General features: G+C 35.2%; 1 protein-coding gene across 4 annotated transcripts in view; it reads right to left on the reverse strand.

Annotated features, from left to right (window-relative positions):
- UVRAG (UV radiation resistance associated) overlaps window positions 1-13,701 on the reverse strand; it is a 297,841-nt gene that overhangs the window by 156,793 nt on the left and 127,347 nt on the right. For all 4 annotated transcript variants that reach the window (XM_045483965.1, XM_045483963.1, XM_045483962.1 and 1 more), the window contains exon 7: window positions 11,747-11,852. In XM_045483965.1, the coding sequence (XP_045339921.1) occupies window positions 11,747-11,852 (106 nt within the window). The remainder of the gene's footprint in view (window positions 1-11,746; window positions 11,853-13,701) is intronic.

Consider the following 13,701-nt stretch of genomic DNA (forward strand, 5'->3'; position numbering starts at 1 on the left):
AAAAGCTACATACTGTATGATTCCAACTATATGACATTCCTGGAAAAGGCAAAACTATGGAGACAGTAAAAAGATCAGTAGTTGCCAGGGGTTCCTGAGGGAGGGGGAAAAGATGAACAGGTAGAGCCCAGGGGATTTTTAAGTAGTGAAATTACGCTGCATGATACTGTAATGGTGGATACATGACATTGTGCATTTGCCAAACCCAGACAACTGTACAACATAGAGTAAACCTATGGTAAACTACGGACTTAAGTTAATAATATTGTATTGTACTAACATTAATATTGTGTTCACATTGATTCAACAATTGTACATGAGATGTTAAGAGCAAAAAAAGCTGGGAGAAGAAGGAAATAATTTCTGTACAATTTTTCTATAAACCTAAAACTACTCTAAAAAATAAAGCTTATTTTTAAAAAAGTGATAGAACTATACCTCAAAAAAGCCAATTTTACTGAATGTTCATTTAATAAAACACATCCCAGACACATTCCACCAGAGATACAACTAAGTTTGCTAAATAGGTAAGTTTGTGAACTTATCTTTCTATTAAAATAGTTCCTACTTAAACCTATGAAACCACACTCTAAACTTTACTCAGCCTCCCTTTTAATCCAAATACCTTTGGAAGCCAGAATTTGCCTCCAGATAAAATCTGAAATCCTGCCCCCACAATGAACATACATGTACTTGCACATTTGTATTCACACACAATTACTGTGCTATGAATGTATGTGCCCTTCTCTCCTGCTCTTTTTTTTAATTAAAAAAAAATTTTTATTTATGAGAGAGAGGGACAGCGTGAGCAGGGGAGGGGCAGAGAGAGAGGGAGACACCAAATCCAAAGCAGGCTCCAGGCTCTGAGCTGTCAACAGAGAGCCTGACTCAGGGCTTGAACTCACAAATCAAGAGATCATGACCTAAGCTGAAGTGGGACACTGAACCCACGACTAAGCCACCCAGGTGCCCCTCTCCTGCTCCTTATCAACAGTGTCAATAATATGCTTCTCATGATTTTCCATAAAATCTTAACCCAATAGTAATATTTGGCTGTACCTAGTAAATTCTTATCTCCTTCCTAAGATATGTACTAATTAAAATTGTAATGAGAAAAAAAAAAAAAAAACTATTCATTAAATAAACCGAATAGCTTTACCAAGCTGGTAGAAAACTTTAAAAGATAAAGTCATCATCTCTATTTGATTCAAAGATAATGAAGAAGCAAGGGCACTCAGTGAGATGAGTAATGGTATCGCCTTGTTGAAGCAATGGGCATGGAAAATGATCTGGCAGTTGCGTGTAAAGTACTTTATGGCTATCGTTTCTCACCCAAAATGCTTTCTTCCTCATCTCTGAAACATTGATTCTAAACAGATGGCATGATCATCTGTTAAAGACATTCAAGCCAAGAAAACAAGCAGAACAGCTTATTTCCAATCATCATTATTATATTTGACTGGAAAACTCTATGAAATATGAAACATTCCTAAGCAATTTTTCTTGAACAAAGCAAACATTTATGAAGGGCATACTATGTGCTCCTAAATGAATGAGAAATGGTGTCTGCTTTCTAAGAGTTTGGGTCTAATGGAGATAAAAGCCATTTTGCCCTGTCAACCAAATGTAAAAACAAAGACCAAAGACAGTGTGGTTGTTTATCATTAAAAAAAAAGGAACCAAGAAACAATTTGGATTTCTTTAATAATTCAATAGTATGATCATGACAGGCTAGGGTGTTTTTATATCACTGAGAGAAAAAATACATAAATTCTTAGGAAACAGTCCTTTTTTTACAAAGAAGTTAAGTGTTCAATTTTTGTAACTTGCATTTTTCCACAAAATATGTAAACCGAATTCTACCTGGGCAGAGGAAAAAAGAAACAACAGAAAAAAAGTAAAGCAACTTTTTATAGAACACAGATATGCCTACACAGAGGGTTAATCTGCTCTATTCCAGGGTACACACTCAAATAGGGAATATTTTCTAGAATCAAAGCACCAAGGCTACAAGTTAATCTAAATACTAAACTAATACAGGAAGGCATGTTTACAGTGTGTTTGTGTTATGGTCCATGTGCAGAAACTGGCCCATTTACAGAACTGTATCAAGTCATTCAATACCAGGATGGTTGGCTCTAATTTCTGACGAGAAGAGTAAACAAACCTGACCAAGTGGGATCTGGTTCTGCTTCTTTTCTAACTCATCTAACACAAGTGCTCAAAGACCTTAATGTTCTATAAGTATCTGCTAATGGGTTTCTGTGTTTTATTTATCTGTTTACTCCTAGTTAATGTCACATGTGCATCTCCAATGGGTAAGCATTCATTGGATCTTAGTGTTTTTATACAACATGTATCTGATCTGAAAATCACAGGTAGATTCCTCTATTTGCAAGCACACACATTCCTATTTACAAAGACAATGACAGGCAATGTTAAAAGATTCATTTCAGAATGACAGACTAATTTGTAAATGACATACTAAAGGAAACAATTTTCTTTAGATCACATTGGAGCTAAAAAGCCTGAGGCGAAATGTTCTCAAAGCATGGTCCAGGAAACCACAAGAGTTTCTGAGACCATTTCAGAGTCTGTGAGATCAAAAATATTTTCATAATACTACTAAGCTGTTATCTCCCTTTTTCATTCTCATTTTCTCATAACTGTATGGTGGAGCTTTCCAGAGTCTCTAAGATTTGTGGTATCCTCACAGCCTGATTGCCGAAATAAATGTGAGAATCCATTTGGCTTTTATTAACCTAGGCATCACCAACAGGTACACACTAAGTTCTCTGAGGTCTTGCTAATTTGTAAGAGTATAAAGAAGTCTTGAGACTAAAAAGTTTGAACATGGTAGATTAGGGCACACTCATCTATATTAGTTTTCCCACAAAACCTGGAAATAATTAACAATCTGGAAAAAAAAAGTTTTAGAACTATGGCAGTTGTGCGATGGGAACAAATTTACTTTTAAATGTCATTTCTAGGTTGTTTCTATTGCACTTACAGCTACTCAACCACCAAAAAAGGGAAAAAAATTTCCTTACAAAATACTTAATCCAGGGGCACTTGGGTGGCTCGGTTGGTTAAGTGCTGACTTCAGCTCAGATCATGATTTCATGGTTCATGTGTTCAAGCCCCAGATTGGGCTGTCTTCAGCACAGAGCCTGCTTCAGATCCTCTGTCCACCCTTCTCTCCCTGCTACTCCCTTTCTCATGCATGTGCATGCACACTCTCTCTCCCCCCAAATTAAATAAACTTTAAATAAATAAATAAACATTAACAAAAAAGAAAATAATCCAATTTATTAACTTCATAGACACGCTGGCAATATCAGACCTAGAACCCAGATCCAGTTAGGAAGATAAAGCAAAAGGTATATAATAATAAAACATATACAAGTTCTACTTCTGCTGTTAAGAGAATGAGCACCTAAGAAACTGGTCCTCTGATTAAATAATAGCTACAGGTTCCAGATAAAATACAAAAAGCTGCTACATGAGAATTCTGGAGATTGATCAGTGACAGGTAAATTTTGGAGAGATTCAGAGCCTGGTGCAAGCAACCAACATACAGAGTGAATTTCCCCTTTTCTGTAGCTTTGTCCTGAGGGTGACTGCAGTCAAACTCCAATGGAAGACAAATATCTTTCTAGCCAGAAGAGCTAGGGGAAAGAGATCAGGCAATCAGAATGGAGGAAGCAAGAGAATGGGCACCCCAGATTCTGTTTAAATTCAACCTGAACCTCTGAATCATAAACAACATATGCATGAGGCAAAACAGAAAGCAGCTGTGAGTAAGGGTAAAAGTACTGAACTAAATGAAATCTGAGCCAATGTCCACTGCAAGCATGACAGCTTGAACCTAACCAAGTAACTATCTGCTAAAACAACATTGTGGGGTGCCTCGGTGGCTCAGTTAGTTAAGCTTCTGACTTCAGCTCAGGTCATGATCTTGCAGTTCGTGAGTTCAAGCCCCATGTCGGGCTACGGTACTGACAGCTCGGAGCCTGGAGCCTCCTTCGATTCTGTGTCTCCCTCTCTCTCTGCCCCTCCTTCACTCATGGTCTGTCTCTGTCTCAAAAATAAATAAATGTTAAAAAAAATTTTTTTTAAATAAAAAATCGATATTCTTCAGAAGAAAGTAACAAAATCCAGAGAATCCACAAAATTATATTCACATTGTCCAGGATAATATGTAGTATTACCCCGTATATGAACAGCCAGGAAAATAGGACTCACTCTCCAGGGAAAAGACAACCCACATATGGCAACCCTGAGATGACCCAGATGTTAGAATTATCATACAAAGACTTTAAAGCCACTATTAAAAATATGCTGAGTGAGAAAAAGTAAAATATCCTTACAATGAGTCAACAGATATGAAATCTCAGCCAAGTACTACAAAAGGAAAATACTCTCACGATGAATAAAAAGATATAAAATCTCAGCAGAGCACTAGAAAATATTAAAAATATTAAAAGCAGGGACTTCTGCTTCTAGCCAAGATGGAATAGGAAAAATAAATAGTGCTCAACTAATTTTACCAGGCTACCATAATCCTAATACCAATCTGATCAAGTAATTTAAAACATTGTGTTCCAGTATCCCTAATAAATATAGGAAAAAAACCCTTAAATTATTTCCAGATCAAATCTATCAAGACACAAAAAGAGTATATACTGTAACCAATTCAGAGTTATTCCAGAAATGTAATGTTAAACATCTGAAATTAAAGTATGCAGAATTAAGGAGAAAAATCACACGGTCATTTCAATAGATGCAGAAAAAGCATCTGACAATATTCAACATCCATTCATGATAAAAACTCTCAGAAACTGGGAGTAGGAGGGAACTTCCTAACACCAATAAAGGGCATTACTACCATTATGTTTAATTAAGAAAGGATGACCCATTTCCCCCTACGATCGGGAACAAGGATTTCCCCTTGCATCACCTTTATTCAATAATGTACTGTACATTCTAGCTATTGAAATAAGTCACAAAAAATAAATAATAAAAAACACACAAAGCAGTCCAAGTTTGCAGGTATGAGTGTTTACATAGAAAATCCCAATAAATACACAAAATAACTACAAGAACTAAAAAATTAATATAACAAGGCTACAAGATACTAGGTTAATAAATTAAAAGGAACTATATTTTTTATACTAGCAACAAACAGATGAGAAACAAAAATTCAAAAACAATCCCATTTGCAAGAATGCACCCCCAAAACTCCCATAAAAACGTAGGAACAGCTCTAACAAAAGATGCCCAAAATCTCTCAAGATATTGAAAGAATTAAAGAAAAATCTAAATGAAAGAAATATATGCCCTGTTCATGGAGTGGAGAACCTGTTGTTGCTAAGATGGCAATTCTCCACAAATTGATCTACAAATCTTTATCAAAATTGCAACAGGACTTTTTTTTTTTTTTTTTTTTTTTTTTTGTAGAAATGGACAAATTGATCCTTGAATCACTTGGAAATACAAAGAACCTAGAAAACCCACAGGAATTTTGATAACAAGAACAAAGTTGGAGGACTTACCATATATGGTTTTAAAACAAGGGATCTGTAATAGTAGAATTTGATATTGGTGAAAGGTAGACATATAGATCAGTGGAGCAAACAGAAAATCCAGAAATAGATGAACACATATTTAGTCAATTGACTTTAGAAAGACATTTCAAAACAATTAAATTAGTAAAGAAAAGATTCTTCAACAAATGATGGTAAATCAGCTGCATATTCATATAGAAAAAAATTACCTCACTTATTAACTCATACAAAAAAACTAGTTTGAAATGGATCATAGGTCTAAACGTCAAGCCCAAAACTACAAAACTTCTAGGAAAAAAAAAAAAAACACTAAAGAAATTTATATGATTTTAGGTTAGTACAAGATTCCCTATAAAGAAAACAAAAAGCCCTACCGATAAAATAACATTAAAAAACACACTGTATTTCACTAAACTTATAAATTTTTGCTCTTTAGAAAGCATCATTAAGAACATGAAAAGGCAAGCCACAGAATGTAAGAAAATATTCCCAACATGCATATCACAAAAAGGACTTGTATCCAAAAAAAAGAAAAGTACAAACACACATGCAAAAGTATACGTATACACACACTCTCTCCCCCTCCCTCTTCCTCCTTCTCTGTTCCCCTCTCCTCTCTCAAACCTTAACACAAGAAGACAGAAATCCCATTAAAAAATAAGGGGAAAAAACATGAAACTACTTTACATGTATACTAGGAGTGAAAAAATAAGGAAATAAATTACAGATAATGGGAGCTAGGTTTCTCACTAACAGAAATAAAGATACTACAAATAAACAAACTGAGGTAGAAGAATGAACTCTGTGCTGTTAGAGTTGAATGTATCAATATGAAGTCATGTTTGGTTTAATACACATATAGATACTTGTGTATACCAGCTCTGTCCACTGCGAGGACCTAGAAGCAGTTACAACCCAGTAGCCACAAGCATACCGAGTACCCAGATCTTGTTTCTAAATACCATTATCTAACGGAAGGAACAGGACTCCTTGCAAAAATGGCTCATTCAGGGTTGAAACAGGGGAAAGACAAGATGAGCCTGGATCATATAGTGCCAGAAATTTTAAAAGTGCTTTAAAAAGCACACAAATAAAAAAGAGAGTCATGTCAAAAGGACATAGGAGCCAACCTGAAAGAGCTCTCAATGTCACAAGGTGAGCAAGAAAATAAATAACACAGTATTTGATTATAACCTAAAGTATAAGATAAATATATAAAAGTCCATACTGATGCATAAATAAATAAATGGGGCAGGACAAATCTTCCCCACAAAGAATTCTAAATAACATATGTAGGCAGTCTTCCCTCAGAAGGTGGAATCTAAGTCCCCTCTACTGGAGTGTAGGCTGGACATAGTATCTTGCTTTCAAAAAATTAAGAGTATGGAAACAATACTCCAAAGGAGAGTATAGTGGATAAACCTAGGGAACACCACCGTAAGCAAGTAGTGATTAAGGTAAATTATCAACAGGGATTAGTAATGGCGATTTAAATGCAGGAAGGAATGAGAAACTGTCATAGATCAGAGAAGCCTAGGAAGACAATGTGGTATCCTGGGCTGGATCCTGGAACAGTGAATCCAGGCTAATCATGGCAAAACAACAGACAAATCCCAATCACAGGATATTCTATAAAATACCTGTCTAGTTTTCCTCAAAACTGTCAAAGTCATTAAAAACAATGAAAGTCTGAGAAATTTTCACAACCAAGAAGAGTCTAAGGAAGCAGGACTACTAAATGTAATATGGTTTTCTTCATGGGATTCTGGAACAGAAAAGAACATTAGGTAAAAATTAAGGAAATTTGAAGAAAGCATGGATTTTAGTTAGTGCTGATTTATCAGTATAGGTTCATTAATTATAATAAATGTATCATTAAGGTAAAATGTTAATAACAGGAGAAACTGGCTGTAGGGTATACACTTTGTACTGTCTTTGTCATAATTCTATAAATCTACTACTGCTATAAAATAAAGTCTAGTTATTTTTTAAAAAGACATTAGTGGAGGGGCGCCTGGGTGGCGCAGTCGGTTAAGCGTCCGACTTCAGCCAGGTCACGATCTCGCGGTCCGGGAGTTCGAGCCCCGCGTCAGGCTCTGGGCTGATGGCTCAGAGCCTGGAGCCTGTTTCCGATTCTGTGTCTCCCTCTCTCTCTGCCCCTCCCCCGTTCATGCTCTGTCTCTCTCTGTCCCAAAAATAAATAAACGTTGAAAAAAAAAAATTTTTTTTTAAAAAGACATTAGTGGAAACACTGGTGAAACCTGAATAAAGCCCACAGTTAATGGTAACATATCAATGTTAGCTTCTTAGTTTGATGTTGTACAATGTTAAATGTAACATGGTTATAGAAGAGGTTAATATTAGGGGAAACTGGATGAAAGTTATATGGAAACATTCTGAACTATCTTTGCAAATTTTCTGCAAATATAAATAGTTTATTTTTTTATGGGCAAAAATACTTAAATTTACACTTCCTAAAGAATACACAAGTGACCAATAAAGATATGAAAAATGTCTGCCATAGAAATGTGTTACAAACTAAGAAAACACTATACACCCTCAAGAACAGCTAAAATTAAAGAGAATAACCTCTTAGATGAAATAGACAAATCCTTGAAACATGTAAGCTACTAAACTGAAGCTCACCCAAGAAGGAGATAACTTCAGTAACCCCCAAATATGAAAGAACTAAATTCCTAGTTCAAAACACACAAAGAAAATTCCATGTCCAGATAGCTTCACTGGTAAATTCTACCATACACTTAAAAAATAATTCCAACTCTACACCTATTCTTCCAGAAAACAGAAGAAAAAGCACCTCCCAACTCACTGGGTTGTAGCCAACATCACCCTGACAACAAAACCAGACAAAGAGATTCTAAGAAAACAAACTAAGACCAGACCAATATCCTTAATGAATGGAGACGCAAAAATCCTTTAAATATTTTAGCAAATTGAATCTGGCAATACATATAAAAAATATTTCCTCATGAACAAGAGGGGCTTTCCCCAGGAATGAAAGTTGGATTAACATTCAAACATCAATGTATTTCACCACCATGATATGAGAAAACAGAAAAACAAAAATACAATTATCAATGGATATAGGAAAGGCATTTGACAAAATCCAAAACATATGAGCAAAGTTCAAGATGACAACAGCAGAAATTTCATAAGAAACAAATAAATGTCAAAAAGATACGTTGGCCATTGATGTAGTTTGAGAAGATGCTAAATCTTTTAAAAGCCATCAAGTATGAACTCAAGTTCTTATAACAGAGAAAGTTACACTTGATCTTACAAAGTACTCTGATTTCTTTTTTTTACTGTTCTTTAACATTTATTTATTTTTGAAAGACAGAGAGAGACAGAGCACTAGTGGGGGAGGGGCAGCGAGAAAGAGGGAGACACAGAATCTGAAGCAGGTTCCAGGCTCTGTCTGAAGCAGGTTCCAGGCTCTGTCTGAAGCAGGTTCCAGGCTCTGAACTGTCAGCACAGAGCCGGATGAGGGGCTCAAACCCACGAACTGTGAGGTCATGACCCGAGCCGAGGTCGGATGCTTAACCGAATGAGCCACCCAGGGACCCCCAAAGTAATCTGATTTCTTTCAGCATCAAATATGCCTTCTGACTGACTATACTTAGGCTAAAATTAAAGTCAATTCTTAAAAATTGAAACTGTCTGGGTTGGAGTATGATGACCCTGGGGATTTAGAAAGGGAATGAGGAAAAAAGGTAACAGTAAAGTTTCTAATTTGCTACAGGTGAATCTCAAAGTAGAAAATTAACAAGTACATGGCATTACTGCCCGAAAGAAGACAAGTAAACCAAAATTTGCCTCTACTTGTGAAATGATTATGGGAAAGTTGCTTCCTGTCTTCAGGCCTCATTCTCCATCCTGTAGTATGGAGGAGAGTATGCTTGCTCACAAAAAAGAAAGAAAGAAAATTTTCAGGCCCAGAATGGTGTCACTTAGATCGAGTTGCCAAACTGGTACTTACTATGAAATCTAACTGCATTTCAACCTCCTCTAGAAATGGCCAGCTAGGAATTTTTCAGTCTTTGCCAATGAGTCTGACCCTTAGGCCCTCTGAATCCCCACAAAAAAGATGAGGCAATCTGCATGATAAGACACTTGGCTTTTCCCCCAAGGAGGCAGGCCTTGCCTGGAACAATCCTCTTCTTTTGCTAATAACTTTCTCGCCCCACCCTCCTTCTATAAAAACCTTCCATTTTGTACAATTTAACTTGCTAGATAAGGTATTGCCCAATTGATTCCTGTGTCATTTGAAAAAGCCACAGAGAAATTCAAATTTTCTTGGCTGAATTTTGTTATTTAACATGCTAGATTCATTCCTAAATTCAATATTTATTGAGCACTTACTATGTGTCAAACACTTTTCTAGACATGGTGAATACAGCAGTGAAGAAAAACAGACAAAAATCCCTACCCTCATAGAGTTTGGAGAGACAGACAAAGTACATATGCAAAGTATATAGCATGTTAAGGGGTAATAATAGGAGAAAAATAAAATGGGGAAGGGGGTTGAGTGTGCTGAGGAAGGTTGGCTTTAGTGGGGTTATACAGGAAGTAGATGATTTCTAGGTTCACTTTTAGTTCAAAAATCAATGATTCTCTTCTATGTTGACCAGGCAGCGTAAAAACACAAAGTGAACCTCTGAACCTGACCTCTTTAAACTCACACATTCTATCACCTTGCTCTATGTGTCACCACTTATATTTTAGAAAAATAGGATTAAACATACATTTTTTTCATACTGAGACAAAACATATGCTGTCATTTAATGGAATAAGTAATTTCCCAGTCTTGCCTTGGGGAGACGAAAATAAGAAAGAAAGAAAAAAACCCTAGCAATTTCTCCTCAGACAAAGGTTCTAAAAATGTGGCATTTCTGTACACTACAGAAAGGATTAAAATTATCTGTTTTTTTTCTCCTTTTCCAATATGTTTGTGGTCTGGAATTTCTTCCTTGACTGAGCCCAAGTTAAAACAAGACGTGGTTTAACAGCTTCTCCAAAATGGAAGATTTTCCATAGGCAAGAAAAGTCATATGAATAAATATTACTACCATAGTTATTGCAGCTGCCATATGTTGTGTGCCTGCTATGTGCCAGGTACAGCACTAGTCATTTTATATGTTAGGTTGAATTATATGAAACTGCCATTTATAGGTCAAAATCAGCAATTTCGTATAGTTTAAATACAGTATCATCCATTAACTTCAAAGTCCATGAGAGAGGAGGTCCGTGTAAGTGGTTAATTGCATCGCTTTTCTATAGTTCATCTATTAAACTATTATCTTGGGCAAATCTTCAAGATGATATGGAACTTTTGTTTGGAGATAAAAAGGTCTTTTCCTAAGTTGATACGCTATAAATGACAACTGGAAGATACTGCCTCTCTGTGAAAATGAGTTAGTAAAAACAAAACAAAACAAAAAAACAACTCAAAGTTTTTTAGTTAGGACTTAATTTGAGCACAGATATCATCAAAAGCTGTCCATAGCCATGGGGTTTCATTTTGAGAAAAGTTCAATTTATTAGTTATACCCACTATTCTGCTCAAAGACAGAATCTTTATTCCAAAATTAGTATTTTTAAAAATAATTAATTTAGAAAAGAGTCTAGAGCAACCCCAAATTACACTAATATCTTGAATCTGTCCATTTGGGTTGGAATTTCTATTTCTTTGGAAATGCCTCATCAAAGGAATCTTTCCCCAAAGAGAACACTGTCCATAAACCAGCCTATTAAGTTTACTCCAAATAATTTTAAGTTCATCTTTTAAACAGAGATTAGTCCCTAAAGGTTTTTGTTTTTTCTTTTGGCAGCTATTTCCCATTCACTATAGTCTGTGTCTAGAGTTCACATTAGTAAGACATTAATAAAATAGCTTTTAATTATTTTCTAAGTAATTGTATGTCATCTAAAGTTTCATCTAGCAGAAAAGGCAGGTCCTTTTTTTTTTTTGCATGTTCCATTAAGAGATGGGAAAGTGTTTTCCAATATTTAAATGCCAACATAAGTCTCAGTGAAACATTAAAAGAAAAAATACCTAAATAAAGCTTTTTGGAAAAAAATTAATTAACACAAGAAGAATATGATGATCACATTTAGCAATCAAGGAGTCTAAACAATAAATATATATAAAAACCTACCAACTCATTGCTTGTAGATGTGAGTCTTAGCTTTTCTTCAATTTCCTTTCCAATTTTCTGAACAGTTACCTGAGTCTGTTTAATTGCACACTGGGCTCTATGAAGCCTAGAAATAAAAGTTAGAGAAAAATTCAAGTGAGTTAACTATAAACTCTCAACACAGAGACATAAATGGAACAAACAAGAGACATAAATGGAACAAAATGAGAACAAACCTTCCAGGATAAACAGAATTAGTAATGAACTCAAACTGATCATTTCATAATTCCCTAGCATACCTGTAATGAAATCACAGGAATTACAGTGTGCCCTTAAAACACCCTTTCAGGGCATCTAGGTGGCTCAGTCAGTTAAACAGCCAACTCTCAATTTCAGCTCAGGTCATGATCTCATGGTTCAGGAGATCAAGCCCCAAGTCTGTGCTGTCAGCATGGAGCCCACTTGGGATTCTCTCTCTCCTTCTCTCTCCCCCTCTCTCTCTGTCCCTTCCCCACTTGCATGCACACGGAGGAATAATACAATAAGTAAAGAAACTTAAAAAAAAAAAAAAAACACCCTTTCTATGCCTGCCTGCCTCTGATATATTGAGAGTTAAAATGGTGAACTCACAGGAGTCTGGAAGACACCTTAGAGAGAAAATAATCTGGTTGAATCCCATCATGTTAAAAATGTGAAAACTGACGCCCAAGGAAATTAAGTGGATTGCTAAAGTCACCAGGAGAACATCAATGATGACAAACCTGAATATTACTTATGGGTATCCACAAAGAAAAAAAGAATTAACAATAATCCCAGTTAAAAAGACTAATTTAAAGCAGCAGCCACTTTGAAACAAGGAACATTGAAAAAAATCAGAAACTAGTTTTCTTTTTTGCTTTCATTATGGGTCTGTGTTTTTCTTTGTCTCTTGGTCTTCAAATATAGCTTATATATTTCTTATACATATACATATTAAAAATGGTCAAACTGTATTTTTAGATGACATGATTTTCATATAGAGAATCATTAGAAATCTACAAAACAACTATTAGAACTAATAAGGTCACAGGATACAAGGTCAACATACAAAAAAATTCAGTGATATTTCTATATATGGGTCAATAGTTTCACAGTCACAATCACAATCTCAACAGGCTTTGGTTCTTTGGAAGAAATTAAGAAGTGTATTAATACTAGAATCTTTACAGAAAAACAAAGAATCTAGAAGAGATAAACCAAGATAAACTTAAAAAAAATAAAACTATATAATCAAAACAATATGCTACTGGCATAAGGATCAAAAAATAGATCAATGGAACAGCATAAAGATTATATATAAAGATATAGAGCTACACATATATGGCCAATTGATTTTGGACAAAGGAATCCAGGCAAATTAACGGAGAAAAGGAATTTTTTAAAACAAATGGTGCTGGAACATTGGACAAACATAGGGGGAAAAATTAATTTCATTCTCTACCTCACAGCACATTCAAAAGATTAATTCAAGGAGAGCATAGTAAACATAAAAACTAAAATCATAAAACTTGTAGAAGAAACATAGAGAATCTCTTACAACCTTAGAAGAGGTAAAGATTTCATAGATAAGGCATGAAAAGCACTAACCATAAAATTAAAAATAGATAAATTGGACTTCACAATAATAAAAAATATCTGTTTGTCTAAAGATGCCGTTAAGAAATGATAAGCAGTCCACAGAGTGAGAGAAAATACTTGCAAAACATCTATCTGACCAAGGACTGCGTCTGGAGTACATAAAAAACTCTTATAAATCAGTCACAAAGAGACAATCCAGTTAAAAATGGGCAAAAAAGTAAAATGCTTCACAAAAGGTGATACAAGAGTGGCCAAAAAGTACAAGAAAAGGTATTCAACATCTTAGTCATCATAAAAATGCAAATTAAAATCACAACGAGATACATTCCACATCTATTAGAATAGCTAAAATTAAAATG

This window comes from Leopardus geoffroyi, chromosome D1 (assembly GCF_018350155.1).
Source record: "Leopardus geoffroyi isolate Oge1 chromosome D1, O.geoffroyi_Oge1_pat1.0, whole genome shotgun sequence".
NCBI lineage: Eukaryota > Metazoa > Chordata > Mammalia > Carnivora > Felidae > Leopardus > Leopardus geoffroyi.